At 36.7% G+C, this 21362-nt stretch overlaps 1 protein-coding gene and 1 pseudogene across 3 annotated transcripts; both read left to right on the top strand.

Annotated features, from left to right (window-relative positions):
• The first annotated feature begins 5517 nt into the window (after window positions 1-5517).
• On the top strand, window positions 5518-15783 carry LOC111023530 (DNA repair metallo-beta-lactamase family protein). 3 transcript variants are annotated; one of them, XR_002603139.2, is made up of 5 exons: window positions 5518-5831; window positions 5920-6025; window positions 10537-10748; window positions 11731-13227; window positions 14340-15783. XR_002603139.2 is itself a non-coding variant. In XM_022300989.2 (4 exons), the coding sequence occupies exons 1-4, from the start codon at window positions 5643-5645 to the stop codon at window positions 13111-13113; spliced, it is 1890 nt and encodes a 629-aa protein (XP_022156681.1). In that variant the 5' UTR covers window positions 5518-5642; the 3' UTR covers window positions 13114-13439. The 3 variants fall into 3 exon arrangements, 2 of the variants coding, with proteins under 2 accessions (XP_022156681.1, XP_087977239.1); XM_022300989.2 differs by lacking the exon at window positions 14340-15783 and having other exon boundaries at window positions 11731-13439; XM_088121113.1 differs by lacking the exon at window positions 14340-15783 and having other exon boundaries at window positions 5691-5831; window positions 10620-10748; window positions 11731-13439.
• Window positions 14540-20847, top strand: LOC148212831 (uncharacterized; annotated as a pseudogene).
• Window positions 20848-21362: the final 515 nt, after the last annotated feature.

Here is a 21362-nt window from a genome sequence, read left to right as displayed (position 1 = left end):
CTCCTATGATGAGACCATCAAAATTAAATTCTATAATACAAAGATTTGGACTATGTAAGAGTAGACATTAATTAATTTAGATCTCAATTTCAAGAACTCACCATTTCCTCTTCTTCTGTTTAGTGTTAGTGAGATTTTTTTGTTGCTGTGGACTAAAATCAGTACAAAAAACAAAATCATCACACCTAAAACCAAAACCTGAGATTTCTGCTAAAACTCATGGATCCAAATACCAAATAATACATTTTTCTTTATCCTTTCTAATTTGGTACTTGCATCACAACAAACAAGCACCCAATACATTTTTTTAGGGGGAATAGGGATGATGGAATCCTACTATGTCTGCCTCTCTCTTTTGTAATTACATTTTTTAAAAATTGGTCCTCTCCAAAGTCACTATTTTGCAACCTCGTATACTTGGTTTGGTCCGTTTGGTTCTCCTGAAAGAATTGTTGGTTGGTTTGGTTCTCCTAAAAGAATTGTCCCTCCCTCCATAGATGTGGATATGCCACTCAACTCAAAACAAACAATGAATTGAAAGACCTCTAAATCCATCATATACCACAGCCAAATTTCCCAACATTAATCTGAATTTGACTGAACTTCATTACAAGGACAATAACTCATAAGAAAGCTCATGAAAGAACATGCCAATCTCATACTCTCCTACTTAAATCATTTTTATTCTAATTTGGTTTTCTGAAAACATAATCAATAAGGAAGCTGAGTTCTGTTAGGTTAAAGAAAAACATAGAGAAAATTCTTAAAATTAGATCCCATACAAATTAAACCCTAAAATTTACAAGCGATAAAATTGCACTCTCAATTTTCAATTGATAAAATTTCTTTGGTTCCTTTCAAAGCTAGCAGAAGAAACAATTGTCTAAATTTAGCAATAAATAAAAATGTCCACTTTTTTGAAGTACACCAACCTCGTAATGCATAGATTTCACCAGAATCGCGTAGCGAGCGATGACAGAATGTGAGCCAGAGGCAGAGGAGGACGGCGAGGCAAAAAATTGGATGACGCTCCCACATTTGTATAGTGTATTGACGCCTAAAAAATAAACATTAGCTTGAGTCAAAATGTCCATCTTTGACTCGGTGACATCATACTCAAAGAATCTCACACAAAATATCCCACACTCTGTCGCGCAACTTTGTTGGGATGCGCGAACCCGACACACCCTCCATGACACAACTTGTAAGTCCGATCGTACTGCAAACATCCTGCCTTAGTGAAGCACCGCAGGTAGGATCGTACACATGAGCTTCAGCTCCTTCTCGAGTGCCTCCAGTGGGGTAGTCGATTGTAGTGAATCCCAGACAGTTAGGTCGCCCTCCATAAGATTGATGTCGATCATCACTCAATGGTTCTCGTCTATGTTAATCGGGGTATACACCATGTCTGCGTCATTCAAGGGCATGTTGTGGTCCGACTGTCTACCAAACACGTATCGGAAGATGGTTTTCTTCTTACTCCATTCACATTTTATTCTTGAGGCCAGGACTCCCGACTTCATGGCAGCCTATGGACCATCTGTTCGGTTGAGTAATGTCTGTGTAGAAATACGATGACATAAGACTTACATAAGTAATTGGAATATGCATTTCATTAGATTGAACCTAAAGGGGTAAAAAGTACTTATAGAAAGAAGTATGTCGCCAATCGCAAACTTATTGTGACATAGATGGACACACTTGTCCAACTTTTTCGTCGTAAACAGTACCAGTGCATCAACTACTTGTCATATAATATATTCACAACGAGGTAATCAACATATTCACAATATCGTACTTAGTGAGTAAGAAGTACTTACTTCATCCTTCAATTCGATAATCTAGTCCAGTAGATTGTGACACCATTCTTTCCCTTGCATTCCAACTGCAGTAGACCTCATTCTCCCGTCAGTTTTTGGGTCATCCATCCATCTTTAGAACTGTTCATCCAATTGTGGAGGAATGAGACATGTTGGGTCGTAGTTCACCACGGTGATCCCACGCTTTCTAATTGGTATGTACATATCCTAAAGTTTCCCCCAGCCAGTTGGGGCCTGGTGAAGGTCAAGTTCAACCTATACCACATTTGATGAGTTCAGGACAACACAATTTAACATGAGATCAGGTAAGTACAAATGACAAAATGTATGACATTTAGTTTACCTTAACGATCACTTGCGGTGATACTGCGTGTTGCATATCGGGACGCCTATCGAGTCGCCCAGTAGGTCACCTATTTGATGGACATCGGGTTGCCTACTGATAGTGAGATCCTGATATACAAAAAAGTGCATAAGATTACAATATAATAGCATAAAAGTATACTAGCACACTAGAAGATGGTTACCTCAATTACACCCACTCGAGATTCATGATCACCTAACTGATCCACTGCGAAACCATCATACTACCTACCGATCGTAAGGTCCTGAGATTAAAGAACATGAACTAAGACAAGATTCAACCTGATACTTGTGAGTATACAGGTTAGTTAGCATGAAATAAGTAGGAGTTACCTCAATTACACCGACTTGACGATCAAGGGAAGCCTCCACTGCTGCATTGTCCTCATCCGTCTTCGGATCCTTGTCCATGTTTTTCTACCCTGATCTGTCTTCGGATCATCGTCCTTATTCTTCAATTCCTCGGGAGTCTTCGGAACCTCATCAGGCTTTTGGTCCTCGTCCATATTCTTCGGACTCCCATCTGTCTTTGGGTCCTTATCAGGCCCTTGATTCGAGGGGCCGTCTCCATCGAGCCCACCCTCACCTCCAAAATATTTACTCGAATTGGGGAACTTACTTTGAACAAAAAATCCGACCCATAAGAGTTATTGTAATAAAACAGTAAAAACTAAACTGAATTAAGTTTATATAATAAAAAGTGCGTACCTTTGACATTTTCTTAAGGTACCTCTTAATACCTTTCAGGGTGACTTTAATACCACCCAAGGTGGCTCAATATCACCAACACGATCACCAAGCCTCATCAACCGTCTACTGATCCTCTTCTTGAATTTCTTCTTTTTCGTCCTCTTGTCTGGCGCTTGCCCATCATTTCCTTCTTCATCAGCCATGACGTCGTCCACTAGAGGGGCCTCTTCCTCAACTTCCTCTTCTACCGGATCCTCTACAATCTTCTTCCCTTTGTCCTTTGTTTTTCTTTTAGGATTTCCCCTTTTCACAGGAGGAGGCGCTTAAATAACATGTGGATCAGGTCTTAAGTCAATGTCATGTCTTGGAAGGGATATGATGCGGGCTTCTGGTGGAAGCATGGTATGGTCCATGTGCTGTCGCTCAATATTCGTTGATTCCAAGTATTCCGTAACCTTAGACTGCATAAAACCTATCATTAGATCCAAATGAAAAACAAATATCAAACTTATGATCATTTGAAAATTACTTACCTGTGTGTTATCGAATACATCACGCGCCAACACCTGAAACCCGCAAGAATAAGTGCACGACCATTTGAGAAGTCGAGGAATAACATAGCCGTTCAACTTTGTTGCTAATCGCATACTCAACGTCGAGATAGTCTCGTACACCCATACCTAGAATCCCATGAAGTCAAATTAAAGATGTAGTTAAATAATTAATTTAATTATGTAGTCGACTTAAACCTCATTAACCTGAAACGAGTACAGAAATCCATAGAGACTATAAGTCTCAACGTGTGCGGGGTCGTCCATCGCCTTCTGTTGGTACTCCGGTAGTTTATCCTTTAGAGCGTTCTTCAGGCTCCAAAGTGTCCTATAAAAAATCATCGTACTTCAGTCATAATTGCAGAACATCTCCCACTGATCCACAATACCTAACATGTTTGTATCCACGAACTGCTTCCTCTCCTTACCCATCATGGCAAGCTATATGCAGTAAACTATGGCAACCTTGACAACATCTTCGTCGTTGTCAAAACCCTGCTCCACAAAATCTCCTCCAACTCCTTACACTTAACCCTCACACTGTCCTTAAAATACCGTGCTCTAAGTCTTCGGCCGAGAATATTGTTATCTACTCTATTTATCCTATGTCTGAGCCTGGTGATTAGGTCAAACTCTCTCTTACCGAAAGGCACCCTTTTCCCAAATTGGTCAAGCTAATGACATCCTGCCTAGGTTCCTCAACCTCTCTCAACAACAGGTGATGGATCAATGAACTGTTAAATACAACGTCCATGTCCAAAATAGGACCAAACATGTTTGCTTAAATATGTCTAATTGGGTTGGGGTTAACCTCGCTTTAAGCCTAGAAGTGGTTTTTATCTATATGGGCAAGGTTTGTTAATGAGGCCGGAAACCAGTCATTACGGTTTAGGTTAAGACTCAAATACATATCTCCTAGACAAAGTTAAAATAAGAAAATTAAATCAAAACTACAAATTAAGCAAAGAAAATGAAATAAAAAAAGGCTTCGTGGGTGTCCTAATGACCTTCTACCAAGCATCTCAATTCGAGACGAACCAGGATGATTTGCAGAAGGGTATGCTACTTCTGCCCTTCATCTCGGTCCAAGCCGGACCGGGATAGGGGCTGGGATGAAAGGCAGGAGGAAATTTATTCTTTTGCCTTTCATCCTAGTCTGACATAGACTGGGACAAGGTTTGAGATGAAAGGCAGAAGAACATAGTGATCCTGGAACCAAGCCGCTATCTCGGATACAATATTTCTTTGATCCCAGAATGAGATGCATCGGGATTGAATCCGGATAACGATTAGTTCGATTTTCGATATTTGGAACCTTGAAATCTAACGTAAAGCTAATTAGCTGCTTCAGATAGGGTCGAAAATAAAATCCTAACAACAAGTAACGAAATCCAAGACGAAATTCAAGACGACGATAATCCAAGACGAAATTCAAGACGACGATAATGGCCCACTAACCTCGCTTCCGCCGAGATCCAAGACGACGATGATGTTGGCGATGGTGGATGCCAAACATTGGAAGAGATGGAATAGAATGTTGACTGTGGATGGGTGAATGCGAACGTCCGAGAATAGGGATGTGAACGTCGAGAATAGGGAGGGAATGGAGGGTGACGAAGGGTTCAAGAATAGGGAGGGAAGGAGGTGAAATTTGAAACTTGAGGGTAATACGGTAATTTCACTTTTAAAAATTTTGAAAGGGGTCACGGGTGAGGTCAAAGTTTTTTTAAGAGGGGGTCGTAACTCCAATTTGAATTATGAAAGTGATCATAAATTCTAATTTCCCAAACCACCCAAAGCATTTTGTATTTTGTAACGCTTTTTCCTTTTGAGTTAAAGATGAATATTCTTGATCGAAAGCTCGGAGGTTACATGCATAAAGGGACGGTTTTGTTTTCTTCTTTTTTTTTGGGAGAAAAAATAATTTAACTAGGACAATTTAAGTATTATTTTAAAAATTAAGAATAATATTGTAGGAAAGAAAAAGTTTATTTATCCCAAATAAAACAACCGATTCTTCGTCATTCTTTTTGAAATTGAAACACGGTAAACGCGGTAAATTATAAATAAACTGCTCTTCAATCATCCCGCCACTTCGAAATTTTTGCTTGCTGTGGAAGCCTCGAGAGAGAACCATGAATTTTCTGATTAGGGCTCAAATTCAATTCTTTCGCTTTCGTCTTCCTCTGCCATCGAAATTCCCCCACAGAATCCAGAGATGCCGATCGAAATGCCCCAAGGCCTGCCATTCTCGGTGGATACATGGACTCCATCTTCCAAGCAGAAGCACCACCATTTTCTAACGCACGCTCACAGGGATCACACCGCCGGGATTGTCCCCCATTCTTCCTTCCCAATTTATTCTACTTCTCTCACCAAAATCATCGTTCTTCAGCACTTCCCTCAGGTTTGGTTTCTATTCTTTTCTGTTCCCCCGTTTGATTCGGAGGCTTAACTTGACTTGGAGTTGTTGATTCTTTGTTCTCTTTTCGTAGATTGAGGATTCGTTGTTTGTCTGTATCGAGATCGGGCAATCGCTGGTAGTCAAAGATCCTGATGGTGCTTTCACTGTCACAGTTTTCGACGCTCATCACTGTCCTGGTAATTTATCCATCCGACCTATTTATTTTATTTATTCTGTTTCTCTTTGGATTTATTCGAATTAAGTGATTTAACAGATTGTAGGGCTTAAATCTGCGCACTTAGTGCTAATTTGTCAGGTCGGTTCCTCATATTCAGTAACGAATTGAATTTTTTTAATACCAAAAATCAGCTGGCAGACCTGATGTTCTTACTCGCTTCTAGGATTAACAGAGGGATTGAAAGTTTAACTGTCATCCGTCAAATCAACAGGGTGAACGAAGCAATTAGTTGGTCTCTAGGGTTGTCTTTTAGCCTAAATTGACATTAAAGAGTAGGTTGTTTGATTGAAGGTTACAAGTAAATCAAATCTTATAATTACTCTTTTAGTTTCATATTTTTATTTGATTTTGTAAATTGGAATTGAAACTTTAATTTGCACATGTTAAGAAATATAGTAGAACGTAAATTCCAGTAATGTATGGTAAGATGAGAAACTCTCCCATACTCTGAGCCAAAACAGATTACAAAATACTCTCAAACTGTCTTGTTTGTTTGAAAAAAGGAGGAGGATAATTAAAAGAACCTTTAAACAAGAAACTTCACAAATTATAAAGAATATATCAATGGAAGACCGAGAGGAAGTTTAAAGCTCAAAGGGGTTTGAGACAAGGGGACCCATTGGCTCCATTTTTTGTCTTAGTGGCTGGCATGATGAGTAGAATGATGGAAAAACGAATTAGAGAAGGCTGCCTGTAAGGATTAAAATTGGGAGACAATGGGTTTCAAGTTAGTCACCACCAATTTTCAGATGATACATTGATATTTTCAGCTGATAAAAAGAGGAGGTGCTTTATAACCTAAAGGAGATGGTGTGTTGTTTTGAGATAAGGATTAAATATTAACAGACATAAACTTGGTAAAATTAGTAGTGGCTGGGCTGAATGTGGAAGTAAAAGATCTGTTGACTACGGCGACTTTGTGGGGCTGTGAGACTATTTCTTGGCCCTTATCCTATCTGGGGTGACTCTGGGGAGGAAGACATAACAAGCTGAGTTTTTGGGAGCCCGTGGTGGAGAAAGTAGCTAGGAAGTTGTCTACCTAGAAGTCCACTCTCCTCTCTAGAGGTGGACGATTAACTTTGACCAGATCAGTCCTCACAAGCATCCCCTCTACTTCGTATCCAATCTTTAAATGTTCTAGACAAATTATCAAAAAGCTGCAAAAGTTATTCGAACTTTTTTTTCCCGAAAAGGAGGAAGGGAGGAGGGAGGACCGATTTCTATTTGTTGGTATGTGACTGCTTTGCCTACATATATGGGAGGAGTGAGGTTGGGAAGTTTGTAGGCTACATATACAGCGTTTTTAACTAAATGGGGTTGGCACTGCTTAACAGAAAAAAAGACTCTTTGTAGAAATGTAATAGCGAGTAAATACCATTTGCTTTAATTTTTTTTTTTTTTTTTTTTTTTTGAAATCCGTGTGTCCGGGCCAACTTGCGCGCACCTCGACTAATCACGGGTCAACCGCCTGACCCTACTACATTTGGTTGACAAGGTAACTCGTAGGATATTAAATCCTAGGTAGGTGGCCACCATGGTTTGAACTCATTCCCTCTAAGTCCTTTACTATTTACAAAGGTCCTTATTGACCACTTGAGCCATCCCATGATGGTAGGGTACTTTACTATTTGCTTTAATGGTAGCCGATGTTTGAAGGAAGCTTCAAACTCAAAGGGCCGTGGGTCAACATCAGCCATTGTTGTGCCAAAGTAGAAGTTTTGGTACAAGTTCAAGGTGGGCAACGGGAATAAGCTACGCTTCTGGAAAGATCATTGGCGGTAAAATGCTCCTCTTCTTAGTGCTTTCCCTAGACTTTTTAGACTGGCAAACTCTAAAGAGTATATGATAGCTCAATGCTGGTCTGCAAATCAAAGAGGATGGGATATGGAAGTAGATGATTGGGTTGATCTTTCAAATGGCTTGGTGGATATGGTCTCTACCAAGAATGAAATCTTAAAGGTTTGGATGCTAGAGAGCAGTGGGGTGTTTTCTGTCAAATATCTTATGTGAAAGCTGGTTAACCAGCTGGGGATGGATCTTACCAGTGGAAGCTTCATCTGGAAGCTGGAAATTCGTAAAAAAGTTAAGGTTTTCTTGTGGATTTTTGATAAAAAAAAGGATCAAGACGACTTGTAGACTTCAGAAATTAATTCCAACAATGTACATCTCTCCGAGTTTGTGAATTATGTGTAGAAAGAATGGAGACGATCAAACTCATCTCTTCCTAAACTGCCATTTGTTGCTTGTTGTTGGACAATTTTACTTAATACTTTCGACCTTAGCTGGGTTTTTCCTAACAACTTGACAGAAGCTTTCGTACAGCTCATCTTAGAGACAAGTTTTAAAGGTCAAGCAAATATTTTGTGGTCGAATGCAGTTGTGGGTTTGCTGTGGTGAGTGTGGCTTGAAAGAAACAGAAGGATCTTTCATGAAGATGAAAAGGATAGAGCTTCTTTTGGGTTCTTGTTAGAATTTTTGTATCTTCTTGGTCTTCTATAATACTATAACTAAGCCCTTTTGTAACTATGGAGTGACACAAATCATTGCCAATTGGGAGTCTTTTGTGTGACCCTTTGGCTTGTGGGATATCTCATCTCTCCATTTTTGTAATCTTCTCTTTTGATAATTAAAGTATTGTTTCTTATAAATATATTTATATATAGCGAGAGGTAAGATGCTTACCAGGATGGACCAGTCCCTCTTGGTCAGCTCCCATAACAGAAATTTGAACAAAAATCAAAGTCTTTCTTGCTCTTCCCTATATAGTGAGCCATGGCACATGAAACACCCCAAAAGTTAAGTTCTTCCCACACAAGCTCCCACTCCAGGTTGGTGTATCTTATGTATGAAAGGGGTGCAGACACAAGATTATCTTTTCATCAAATTGCCCATTTGCTAACATCTAGTTGTCCTCCACGGCCCATGCTATCTTACTGGCATTTTGCACTTCCCAACAAAACAACCTAAACAACCTCCTTTCCTACATCTTGACAAGGCATTCCTTTAAAAAGAGAGGTCAGATCCTTTGGCCCTACGTTATAGAGCTTTCTTTTGCAACTTATGGTACAAAAAGAACAACAAAACTTGTAACAACAAAGGGTAGTCTTTTGGTAGTTTTTCTTTAATCTTTAAGTGACCACTTTATCTTGGTGTGAATGGTAGAGTACTCTCCTTTTAGCAATTATGGTCTTAATGATCTTCTGATCAATTGGAAGGATTTTTTATAATCTTCATTGACTAGGGGTTTGGCTTTCCTCCAGTTTTAGTTATAATTCATACTATCAATCAAATATTTGTTTCCTGTAATATTAGAAATATCATAAAAAAATCATATGTTTCCTCCCGGAAAGAATGTAGCATGTAGCCAAAATCTAAGCCATTCCTTCAAAGGGATGTTCTGTCAAGAATTGCATGAATATAAAGGAATCTCAGATCTCATGCATGTAGCACCAGTTGTTTTAGAGAGATAGGTGTGAATTATTCTTTTAATTCTATTGCTAGTGATTTTTCCAAGCATAAGGGAACTTATAAGGATATTAACCTTTTTGGGCATATTTAAAATTCATAGTATGATAGCAAAATCCTTTGGAAGGAGCATTCTGCCCATATGCCTTGATCTGGTGGAGGCTCTCTTCTTTTTTTTTTTTTTTCTTTTTGCCTGGAGTTGATCTCCTTTAGCTGTTGCACTCAACAATTTGCTTTCCTTTTTGTTTTTTCTTTCACCAGTAGATCCTTTAATTGATGTCTTGGAGAATTTCAAAGCCTCCAGTAGAAGCGTTTAAATCATTATATTCCCTTTGAGCAAGACTTTTGATGCTCTCTCTCTCTTAATAATTAGAATGTAAATTCTAAGTATTGTGTGTCCTACATCTAGACTAGTATTTGATAAGGTTTGAGTTAAGAATTTGATCTTGACACTTTTTGTAGGGGAACATATTTGTATCCTATATTTTTTAAACTTATGTTTGAAACTTTTTACCATTACCTCTTTTTTTTTCCCTTTTTTGGTTTTGTTACTTCTCTTCTGATTTCATTTTATCTTGTCATTACTTTTCTTGGAGAATGTTAGCCCTCCAATTGTGAAAACTTATAGTAGGAAGGGCAAAGAGGTAATTGTAGAAGGAATAGGCCTTAACGGCGAAGAGAGAGAATCGGAGGGAACTAGCCACATGTAGGCAAAAGGGGAGTAGGTCTATAAGGGGAGGGAATGTAGGAGGAGGAGATCATTCTGGATTTTTGTGCTAGGAACCTTTTTGGTTGTTTGGGAGAGATTCCCCACCCTCTCGAATAGGTGGGTTGTTTTGTATTGCCTTCGGCTTGTTTCTTTATCAGTAAAAGTTCATCGTGAGAGTGGAGACCTCACAGGAACTGGTGGGGTTATTTTATGCACTCTATATTTAATGTTATAATAATTTAGAAGACGTATTGACAAGTGGTATACTTCTCTGACATGGATTATAAAATGGTTAGGAGCTGTCATGTTCTTATTTGAAGGCAATTTTGGCAATATTCTGCATACGGGCGATTGCAGACTAACTCCTGAGTGTCTACAGAGCTTACCGGAGAAGTATCGTGGAAAAAGTGGTAAAGAGCCTAGATGTCAACTGGATTTGATTTTTCTAGACTGCACATTTGGTAGATTCTTTCAACAATTCCCCAGCAGGCATTCATCAATACATCAGGTATCATAGTTCAACAAAACATGAGCTAATCCAATTCAACTGAACATATATCAATATGATAACAATAAATGATACGAAGGAACTAATTCAATCATGGTTTGATTTGGATGAATTTTGAAAGTAGTTTCTCTAAATACTTTTTCATGATCGCGTAGGTAAACATGAAAAATAAAAATTTTAATTTGTTTAATATAAAAAAAAACTTTCTACTCATACAACAGTCATGTCAAATATTAGTCTTAATCGACCGAGATATCAAATATACTTTCCACTCTTACTAAAGTCATCCATAGTCTTAATGGATTGAGATGTTATAGACTTGATGCATTGGTTGATTGACACTGTCCAGCCTCCACGTTACTCTACCAAAAAATAGTTTTGCTAATGTTATTTGTAATTCTTTTGCCATAATTGGTTTGCCAATTAAAAAATATTTTTAGAGCAATCTTGTTAGAGTACTAGGATGATTTCATGGAATTTTACCATTTGTCATATATAGGCGTAATGAAATTATAAGAGTTTGTTTTTCCTCTGATTTTATTAGACAACCTTATTCTCCCCCCCTTCTCCCCAAATATTGTTATTGCCTGATGGTAATCTGAATCATCATATCATCTGTTCCTTTGAGTGACTCATACTATGATGTTGAACCATGCTATGGATATTTGGAGCCCATATCAGTGGCGGCTAAATCATGTTTCTGTAAGGCTTCTAATATTGGCTCCTTCGATATGTCATACTTTGGCGGTTGTTATTGGAAGCTCCTTATTTTAGTAACACTTTTTTTTTAATTTTAGAACCTTCCTTTAGAAATAAATTTCTGTTGTTTGTGGAGTATAATCTGTCCACCTTATTTTGTGCTCTGCTTAAACCTTTGAGTCCATCTGTATGTTCTGGGCTGTTGGCCAAAGTTAAATATCATGTATTTACATTCTTTGGATGTGTAAGCAAATATTTAATTCAAGATCAATTATCTTTGCAGATTATTAATTGCATATGGAAACATCCTGATGCTCCGTTAGTGTATCTGATTTGCAATCTTCTAGGACAGGAAGATATATTGCAACAAGTGTCCCAAACATTTGGTTCAAAGATTTTTGTTGATGAATCCATGAAAGCAGGTTACAAGGCTCTTGAACTTATAGATCCTGAGATCCTCACTCAAGATCCATCCTCCCGTTTTCATTTGCTTGGTGGATTCCCTAAACTATGTCAAAGAGCAAAACCACTGCTTCGGGATGCCCAGACCAATTTTCAGCATGAACCTCTCATAATCCGCCCTTCGACCCAGTGGTATGTTCATGAGGAACTGTCAGAGGTTTTCACCACAAGGAAACAGATAATTAGTGAAGCAATCAAAGATCAGCATGGTATTTGGCATGTCTGTTACTCGATGCACTCGTCGAAGGAAGAACTTGAATGGGCCTTGCAAATTTTAGGCCCTAAGTGGGTTTTTTCGACCACTCCTGGTTGTCGTGCCATGGATTTGGATTACGTGAAGAAGAAACTCAGTTGCTCTAGTTTAACTTCCAATGGCCTAATCTGGAAGCTTTTTGGTATAGCTGAGGAAAGTTCTTCAGATTTAGATGTTTCAACGATGGAAGTGGGCTGTTCCCCTATGGTTGAAGCACCCGCTCAAATCAACATAGATCCTCAACTGCAGCCCGTGAAACTGTATGCTTTCCCTAAAGAAATGCTGAATGTTTTGTCTTCAAGCAACTTGCCACCTCTTACATTATTTGGACGAGCTAGACTTGGCGCAAAAGAGGCTGATTTGTTGCTGGAAGAAGTTCCATATCCGTCTACAGGGAATGATGAGCCTGTAGAAGCAGTTGGAGGTAAGGTAATAGACTTGTCAATTCATGATGCAAATAATGGTCAATTGAGCGACGAATCATCAGAAAATTCTGAAAACGAAGTTAATTCTGAAGAGAAGCACAAGAAGTTTGCAAATGATGGGTTATTAGTTGACAATAACGCCTCTATTAGCTCTGAACGGGTTAGGCTCCATGTTTCTGAAGTAAAAGTCACGTCCATGAATGACACTCATCCACCAAAACCAGTAGGCAGTAACGTAGAAGAACTTTATATCCATGTGCAAAAAGGTAGAGTGAAGGGAAATGAGTCGTTAGTTGATTGTGAAGATGTTGGTAGTATTCCCGAAACACATGCTGGGAAGTTAATAGATGACAGGATAACAGTCTGTTGTAATTCACATCTTTTAAGTGTTGGATCTTCAAAGGGTTTCAATGACAAGTTTAGAAAGTTGTACAGGTCGATGAACGTTCCTGTGCCCAAGCCTCTTCCTTCATTAGTAGAACTCATGAAATCGAGAAAACGCGCAAAGAAGAATGCATACTTCTAGTCAGAACAGGCCAAGCAAGAAAGGAAAACAACGACCTTACTTGAACAGGAACTGTTCTACAACAGCAAGGAAAACAGCATATATTACTCATTGGAGGCTTGCCGAAGTGATAAGGTACACAATTTTTATCAGTTGTCTTATGAAAATAAATATGGAGATATGATATTTATTTACATTACAACTCCGGAGGTGGGGAGGCTGAGAGAAAATAGCATTATTATTACAGTTTTTCAAATTCTTGGTTGCTTAATGTGAATAAATTTGATCAATTCTTATTATATGAATAAAATTAGCACCAGATTTGGCGTGCTTAACATTACAAGTCAGTTTATGAGAGGGTGTTCGATTTATTAGATAAGCTGCAGTAAGAACTCATTCACTCCAAAAACGAAGAGGAACACGAGAGTGAAAATACAAGGCACGAACAACATTTAAAAGATGTTGATGTTTTCTCTCAACCACAGAATTCTGTTCTGATCAGACAACACAAGAAAATTGATGTATGACTCTGATAGAACTAAAGAACTCTTCAAAATTTATTTCGGGCATTGTCTGAACGAAACATTTTAATATGTCTATCATATTGAGTTTCTATAAACTTAAAAAATCGAGGAACAATCATCAAAAATCAGATTTATTTTTTAGCATATAAACCCAACTGTATCTGGATGATTAGAAAATATTTTTAACCACCATGAGAAGTAGTAGCGAAAGGTCCCCATACGTCAGCATGAACGAGATTAAATGCTGAATCAAAGAGATTATTCTGAGAAATAAAGGACAATCGTTTCTACTTAGCTAGAGGACAAATATCACAAAACTCATGTTGAATGGCTTTAAAAGAATCAAATTGCATAATGGATTTTAAAGCATTTAATCGAGTATATGGGAGATGACCAAGCTTGGCATGCCACAACTAAGATGGAAAATGATGAACAACAGTTCCACACACAACAGTAGAAGGAACCACGATAGCCGGATCCAAAGTGTCTAAAATGTAAAGACCATCATAGAGCTTACCCTTGCTAATCGTCCTCAAAGTGAACCTTTACCGAATGTAACATCCATCAGTGGAAAAAAAACACATAGAGAAGCATCTGATGTAAGAGCACTAATGGACAGTAGATTATATTAGAACTCAGGAACAAATAAGACAGGTTGAAGAAGAAGAGAGTCCAACAAACGCACTGTACTAACAAAATTCACCTTAATTCGTGTATTGTTAGGCAAGGTAACAGACGATTGAAGACTCAAATGTCGTCCGATCAAAGCAAATATGTATAGATGCACCGGTGTCAAAAAGCCACTGATTAGAGCAAGGAAGTGGTAATTTAGTATTATGGCAAGTACCTGCCAAATATGAAGAGGAGGCCTCAGAGTCATTCTTTGCCACCTTGAGTTGAGTTTGAAGCATGTTTAAAATGCTATGACATTGTGCGAAAGCCTAAGAGGGCCCAGAGAAATCGACGTCTGTGAAATAGAGTTAGCAGAGGCAGACGAATTTGTTGCAGAAACTAGAGGAGACAAGGTCACAGAGGACGGAATAGAGGAATGCGTTGATGAGTCAGAACGTTGACTTCCTTTGGTTCGATATCCCGGTGGATAGCCATGAAGACGATAATTAACATCGATCTATAGTATGTCCTTGAATGCCACAGTTCGTACAGAAAGGCCAATTATTAATGTGATGTCGAGGATGAGAGGAATCGAAGTCGCAGTGGATCGCGAATGATTAACAGCAAGGCCAACGACAGACAAAGGCGCAGAGAAAGAAGGAATGACCATCTATTGTTCTTCCTCAAAAATCAGAGAAAATGCTTTAATAAGTGAATGAGGTGGATCCATGAGGAGAATATGTACTCTAATATGAGCATATGATTCATTGAGCCCCATCAGAAAAGTCATCAGTAGTTCAAATTTAACAAATTCTTCAACTGAGTTATAGCCTCCACATGAACAACGGCCACGAGTGCAACTTCGGTCGATAAGAAGCATACTCATCCCAAATTGCTTTGAGCTTTGTATAGTACATGGTAATGGAAAGCTGGCCTTGACTGAGAGTGGCAAGTTCACGCCGTAGCTGGAAAATTCGAGGTCCATTATGCCTTTGAAATCGATCCTTTTAAGTCCAACCAAATGTCTCGGTGAATATCAAACTCGCAGAAATAAATTTCGAAACCGAATTCAATATCCAGGAGATCACCAGAAGGTTTCACGAGAGTTCCATCAACGAAGCCGAGTTTGTTATTGATTGATAAGGCAATGATCATGGAACGACTCCACGACACATAATTGTCATCTGTGACGGGTTCGGACACGAGTACCAGATTTGAAGTATCATTATGGTGGAGAAGATAAGGACTTGAGGAATCGCCATATGTGCGAGATGAAGATGGAGTTGAGGAAGGTGAATCAAAGGGAAAAGTAGAAACCGTGGGCGTGAGTGTGGTCTCCATGGAAAATCAGGAAGAAGAAATTTCTTGAAGAAAGCGGAATAAAGCGATTATTCAACTGATACCATATTAAGTTTAATTTGAAGAGAAAAATAATATCTCCTCTATTTCCTCTTGAAGAATAATAATGAATATATACGACTGTACAAGTAACTTGAGTAACAAAAAAAACTAAATAATAAACCACCTAACTAATCCTAATATCGTGCAATAGAAAAACCAAATAATAAACCACCAAGCTAATCCTAATATATAATATTTTAATAGGGCTAGTTGCAAATATTCCAAAAAAGATTTAAGGAAATAACAAATTTAGTATCTACAATTTAGTTTTGCAAATAGCAAAATTTTTTTTTAAAAAAAGGTCAAAATAATAAAATATCAAATTTATCCTCGTAGCACTTGGTAGGCCGGGACGTCTGGCAGAATGCTTGGATTCCTGCGCTAGAAGCGATGTCACAAGTAGGTTTTTTAGTCATAGCTAGACAACCAATCTCGATGTCCTTCTTCCCGATCAGACTCAGTATCCTTGGTTGAAAAAAGGGATTGAGATTCCGCTCGCCTCAGTCCAACGTAGCCTTGACAAAGGAGAACAAGCCCCCTGTTGTTGATATATGTACTTGATATACCTCTAATTTACTACGCATATACGATTGATATAATTATGATATCCACTAATGTAACTTCTTATATGATTATGTAATTTAATATTTGTTGATTTACCACTGATATAGTTGTGATATATATTTGATATGCCTCTAATATACCATTAATATAATATTGATCTATAATTGATTTAGTTATGATATAACTATGATATCTACTAATATAACTTATAACATGATTTACCATTGGCATACTTATAATATAACTATAATCTCTACTGATATAAGTTATGATATGATTATATAATTTATCATTGATTTACCATGTTGACATAACACTTAGATATCTATTATATATATTTGATATGCCCTTATTTTACCACTGATATGCAAATGATATACCACTGGTATAACTATGTTATCTATTAATATAATTTCTTATATAATTTTATGATTTACCACTAATATAACATTGATATATCTATGATATATACTTAATATGTCTATAATTTATCACTGATATAACTATGATATGTACTAATATAACTATGCTATTTATATGTTGATATAATACTAATATATCCACTTTTTTTTTCTAGATGAAAACAATGGTGCAAACAAAGAAAATGAAATTTAAAGTTATTGCTTAAAAGATTGATGTGGACCATGGACGTCCAAAAAAAAAAAGTTAAAAATCTGATATACTTTATAAATTTAAACTGCTAATATCTCTTATATATAGTATCTAATTAATATTAAATAGTAAAAATATAGCAATCAAAATTATTGATAATATTAGAATATCAGTTAACAAATTGCAGGGATAAACTACAATTTAAACATGTTATATACCACTGAAAATTAAACATGTGATTTATCTTATCTAAATATATCATAAATTAGAGTTACATCAAATGTATGTCAGAGGTATATCTTCGAGGGTATATCTTCCAATATAAACTTGTCCAAACTTATTGCTTCAACATATATATCCTTCAATGAGAACCTGCTAACTTCCATATCAGGCATTGCTGAAAGGATCGAATCCCGCAGCGGAAGTGCGTGATCGCTTGTGCTTCGATTTTGTTTTAGAAGTACAACAAAGAAAAACAAAAGCATTACAAAACAGAAGTAGTGAAATATACCTTTGAAGACACTTCTTCAATTTAAACACCAACGCCGCCAAAAAAGCCTTCCTCGCTATCCTCTGAATGTTAAGAACTCGGTTTGTGGAAATCGTCTCAAAATTTAGAGAGAGATCGAGAGATTGAGAGAGAGGTTTCTTGTTAGAGTTATTGGAAACTCAATCAACCGAACACCAAAAGGAGGAGAACCTCCCTTTTATAAGGAATGAAGGGTGAGCGGGAAGTTACAACTTCCCCACTCACCACTTCCCCACTTCCCCACTTTCCATCATTAGGAGATTTTATCCCTTTTTCTTTTTATTTAATTAAAACTATTTTAATTAATTACAAAAAAGAATTATTAATTTAATTTAATTAAATCTAATTTAGTTTAATCAAATTAACATAACCCATTAATTTAATTAAATCATATTTAATTAAATTAAACTTAAATTAATCAATCATAATCAATTCAAATATCTATCTCTCTCATAATTTTGAATCTAATTCAAAATTAACTTTATATCATAATGTATCATCATATTATATTAATTGCATTTCATATAATAACTTTAATTCCCTTTAACAAATTTGAACAATTCAAATTCTTTTTAAGACTAAATACGAGATTAATTGATTAAACTCATAAACCATATCAATCAACATTCGTTAACTGTTGGTCACTCCACTAAAGACCCACAGTTGCACTTTCTCACTATAGAATATCTTGCGTCCACAAATTTTGACTATTATCAGTAAGTCAATCCTTCACGAGTGTTCGTAACCACAGACGGGTCAAATTACCGCACCTCGGTGTTAGTTTATTGGATTTGGATTAATGCAATTCTAAAAAAAACATCAATAACAATTTTATTGAATAAATATTTGTTGTTTTATGTTTACAAAACACGATTATTAAAGAAATATTTGTTGTTTTATGTTTACAAAATACGACATTAAGGCATAAAACCCAACAACAACATCAGAGCAACTTCAGAACTGATCAGGGCCAATTTCTCAAATCCTCACAGAACATAAGATTCCAGCACCCAAGAAGTATGAATATACACCCAAGAACAAGATTTGAAGTCGTCCAGCGTCCATCATCTATGCTATCTGCAACAGTTAATAAGAACCACAAAAACTAGTAAAAATGGGCTTCGTGTTACCGAAATTAACCAAATTGACAAAAAGGGTTCGATACAACTTACCATAAAAAAGCCGGATCTGAAACATAAATGAATCAGAAACTATCCACAAAAACAAAATTCTTTCCTCTAGAGTATTTACGAAATGTAGGATCTGGATTTACTAAAACTGAATCATGCCCACTCTAAAAATTTCAAGAAATTTTCATCTTGGCAAACAGAACAAACTAATTAACGCCACCATATTCAAGGTGGTTGATCAATCTAATTCTTGATACAAGAAATTTAAACGTTAACATACCAATTTCAATATGCAAAGAAAATAAAGAGAAATTCTCGTTCAAGAACGGGGAACCGAATTACTGGATACTAAGACAAAAATGACTAAACGAAGATAAGATTGGAACTATGCAATTGCACTGATGCTTGAGAAAAAGGAAAAGATGAAAAAGATCATGATAATAATCCACGAATGAAGCTAGTGATGAAAAAGAGAAAAAAATATTGGAAATTAAACATGTATCTTCCAATGTACATGACACATATACATGAATTTGTATTTAGTTAATTACATTCATTTATTTAGTTTTTTATGATGAATTATTTATGTTCATGTATATATGGATTCATGGAATGAGATTTATTTTATAGATCTAGATCTTTCCATGGAATCCTATAAATAAGATGATCTCTTGTTGTATTTCAAGCAAGTGTATGAAGAAGAAAAACAAGAGAGTTTGAGAGAGTTTGTGAACCAAGTGTGTATTTTGTGAGAAATTTCAATACGAGTGAAGTTGTTTATTTTCAAACGAGTCTTGTTGATTATAAATTAGCAAGTGTCCATCACACGCTTCCAACAAAGTGGTATTAGAGCTTGAGTTTGAAAATAGTTGTTTTTTGCAAACTGCAAACAACAATTTGGTTCCATTCAAAGTGCCTCGTCTTACAAAAGAAAATTATAGCAGTTGGTGTATTCGTATGAAGGCTTTACTTGGTTCACAAGATGCATGAGATATTGTTGATAGAGGCTATGAAGAACCAGAGGATGTGATTTTGAATCAAGCTCAACGAGAGACTTTGCAAAATACCAGAAAGAGAGACCAAAAGGCTCTCACCATTATTCATCAAGCCATTGATGATACAAAATTTGAGAAGATTTTTGGAGCAACCACCGCAATGCAAGTATGGCAAATTTTGGAGAATACTTATAAAGGAGTTGATCGGGTCAAGAAGGTCCAATTTAAAAAATTGAGAGGTGATTATGAAGCATTACATATGAAGGAGTCTTAATCAATTGAAGATTACACTTCAAGGTTGCTAGCCATGGTAAAAGAAATGAAGAGGTATGGTGAGACGATAAATGATGTGCAAGTAGTTTAAAAGATACTTTGCTCATTGGATGAAAAATTTAATTTCATCGTTGTAGCAATTGAAGAATCAAAGGATTTGAGTACAATGTCCGTTGATCAACTTATGGGTACTTTGCAAGCCCATGAAGAGAAGCTTTTCAAGAAGAGCAAACAGACAACCAAACAACTCTTTCAATCAATGTTGCAGTTGAAGATAAAGAAGATAGCCAAGAGGTTATCGAGGTCATGGTCGTGGTGACTTCAGAGGTCGTGGTCGAGGAAACTTTGGTCAAATAAAGTTTGATTGGAGTAATTTCAACTCCAATTCGTCAAGAGGTCGTGGCAGACAAAATTGTTCGAGGTCGTATGGAGGAAAGTCAAATGATGACAGGAGGTATGACAAAAGCCGAGTTGAATGTTATAATTGTCATAAATTTGGTCATTATTCATGAGAGTGCAGAAATAAAGTAGAAGAAAATATCAATTACGTTGAAGAAGATGTTAAAAGCAGTGAGCCATCATTGCTTTTAACATGTAGAGATGAAGAAACATGTGAGAATAGTTCATGGTATCTTGATAGTGGTTGCGGAAGTAAATCCATGTTTGTGGAATTGGATGAATCTGTTAGTGGCAATATCATATTTGGTGATGCTACAAAAATTCCTGTAAAGGGAAAAGGTAAGATTTTGATCAATTTGAAGAATGTGAAGCATGAGTTTATCTCTAATTTATTATGTGCCAAATATGAAGAACAATATTTTGAGTTTGAGACAACTCTTAGAGAAATGCTATAATATTTTAATGAAAGATTATAGTCTTTCAATATGGGATCATCGTGACAATATGGTGGCTAAAGTCCGAATGACGAAGAATAGAATGTTTCCATTAAACATTCAAACTAATGTTGCAAAATGTTTGAAGTCGTGTTTGAAAGATTCATCATGGATTTCACACTTAAGACTTGGACATTTGAACTTCGATGGCTTGAGATTATTAGCCAGGAAGGGCATGGTGAAAGGATGGCCATATGTCAAGCATCCAGATCAACTTTGTGAAGGATGTCTGCTTGGCAAGCAATCAAGAAAGAGTTTTCTACAACAATCTTCTTCGAGAGCAAAGAGACCGCCAGAGCTTGTTCACACTGATCTTTGTGGACCTATCAAGCCAAGTTCTTTCGGTAAGAATAATGATTTCTTATTATTCATTGATGATTTCAATCGAAAAACTTGGGTTTATTTTGTTAAGGAGAAATCAGAAGTATTTGGCATGTTCAAGAGATTCAAAGCTCTTGTTGAAAAAGAAAATGATTTTTTATAAAAGCCTTGAGATCTGACAGGGGAGGAGAATTCACTGCGAATGAATTAAAAGATTTTTGTGCAGAAAATAGAATTCGTCGGCCTATGATAGTTCCATAGACTCCACAGCAAAATGGTGTTGTCGAGAGGAAGAATAGTGATAAGACTTGATTTAAGGCTAAAAAGGATAGGTTTGCATACTCTGTTGACGATTATCTGTGATGAAAAATGTATTTTCATGCATATAATTTAGGGAAAATGTGCATAATTTGTGA

The sequence above is a fragment of the Momordica charantia genome, assembly GCF_013281855.1.
Source record: "Momordica charantia cultivar OHB3-1 chromosome 2 unlocalized genomic scaffold, Mcharantia_2.0 BLBB01000002.1, whole genome shotgun sequence".
Classification (NCBI taxonomy): Eukaryota; Viridiplantae; Streptophyta; class Magnoliopsida; order Cucurbitales; family Cucurbitaceae; genus Momordica; species Momordica charantia.
Note: the sequence above shows the minus strand (reverse complement) of the source record. Positions and strands in the feature narration are given on the sequence as shown.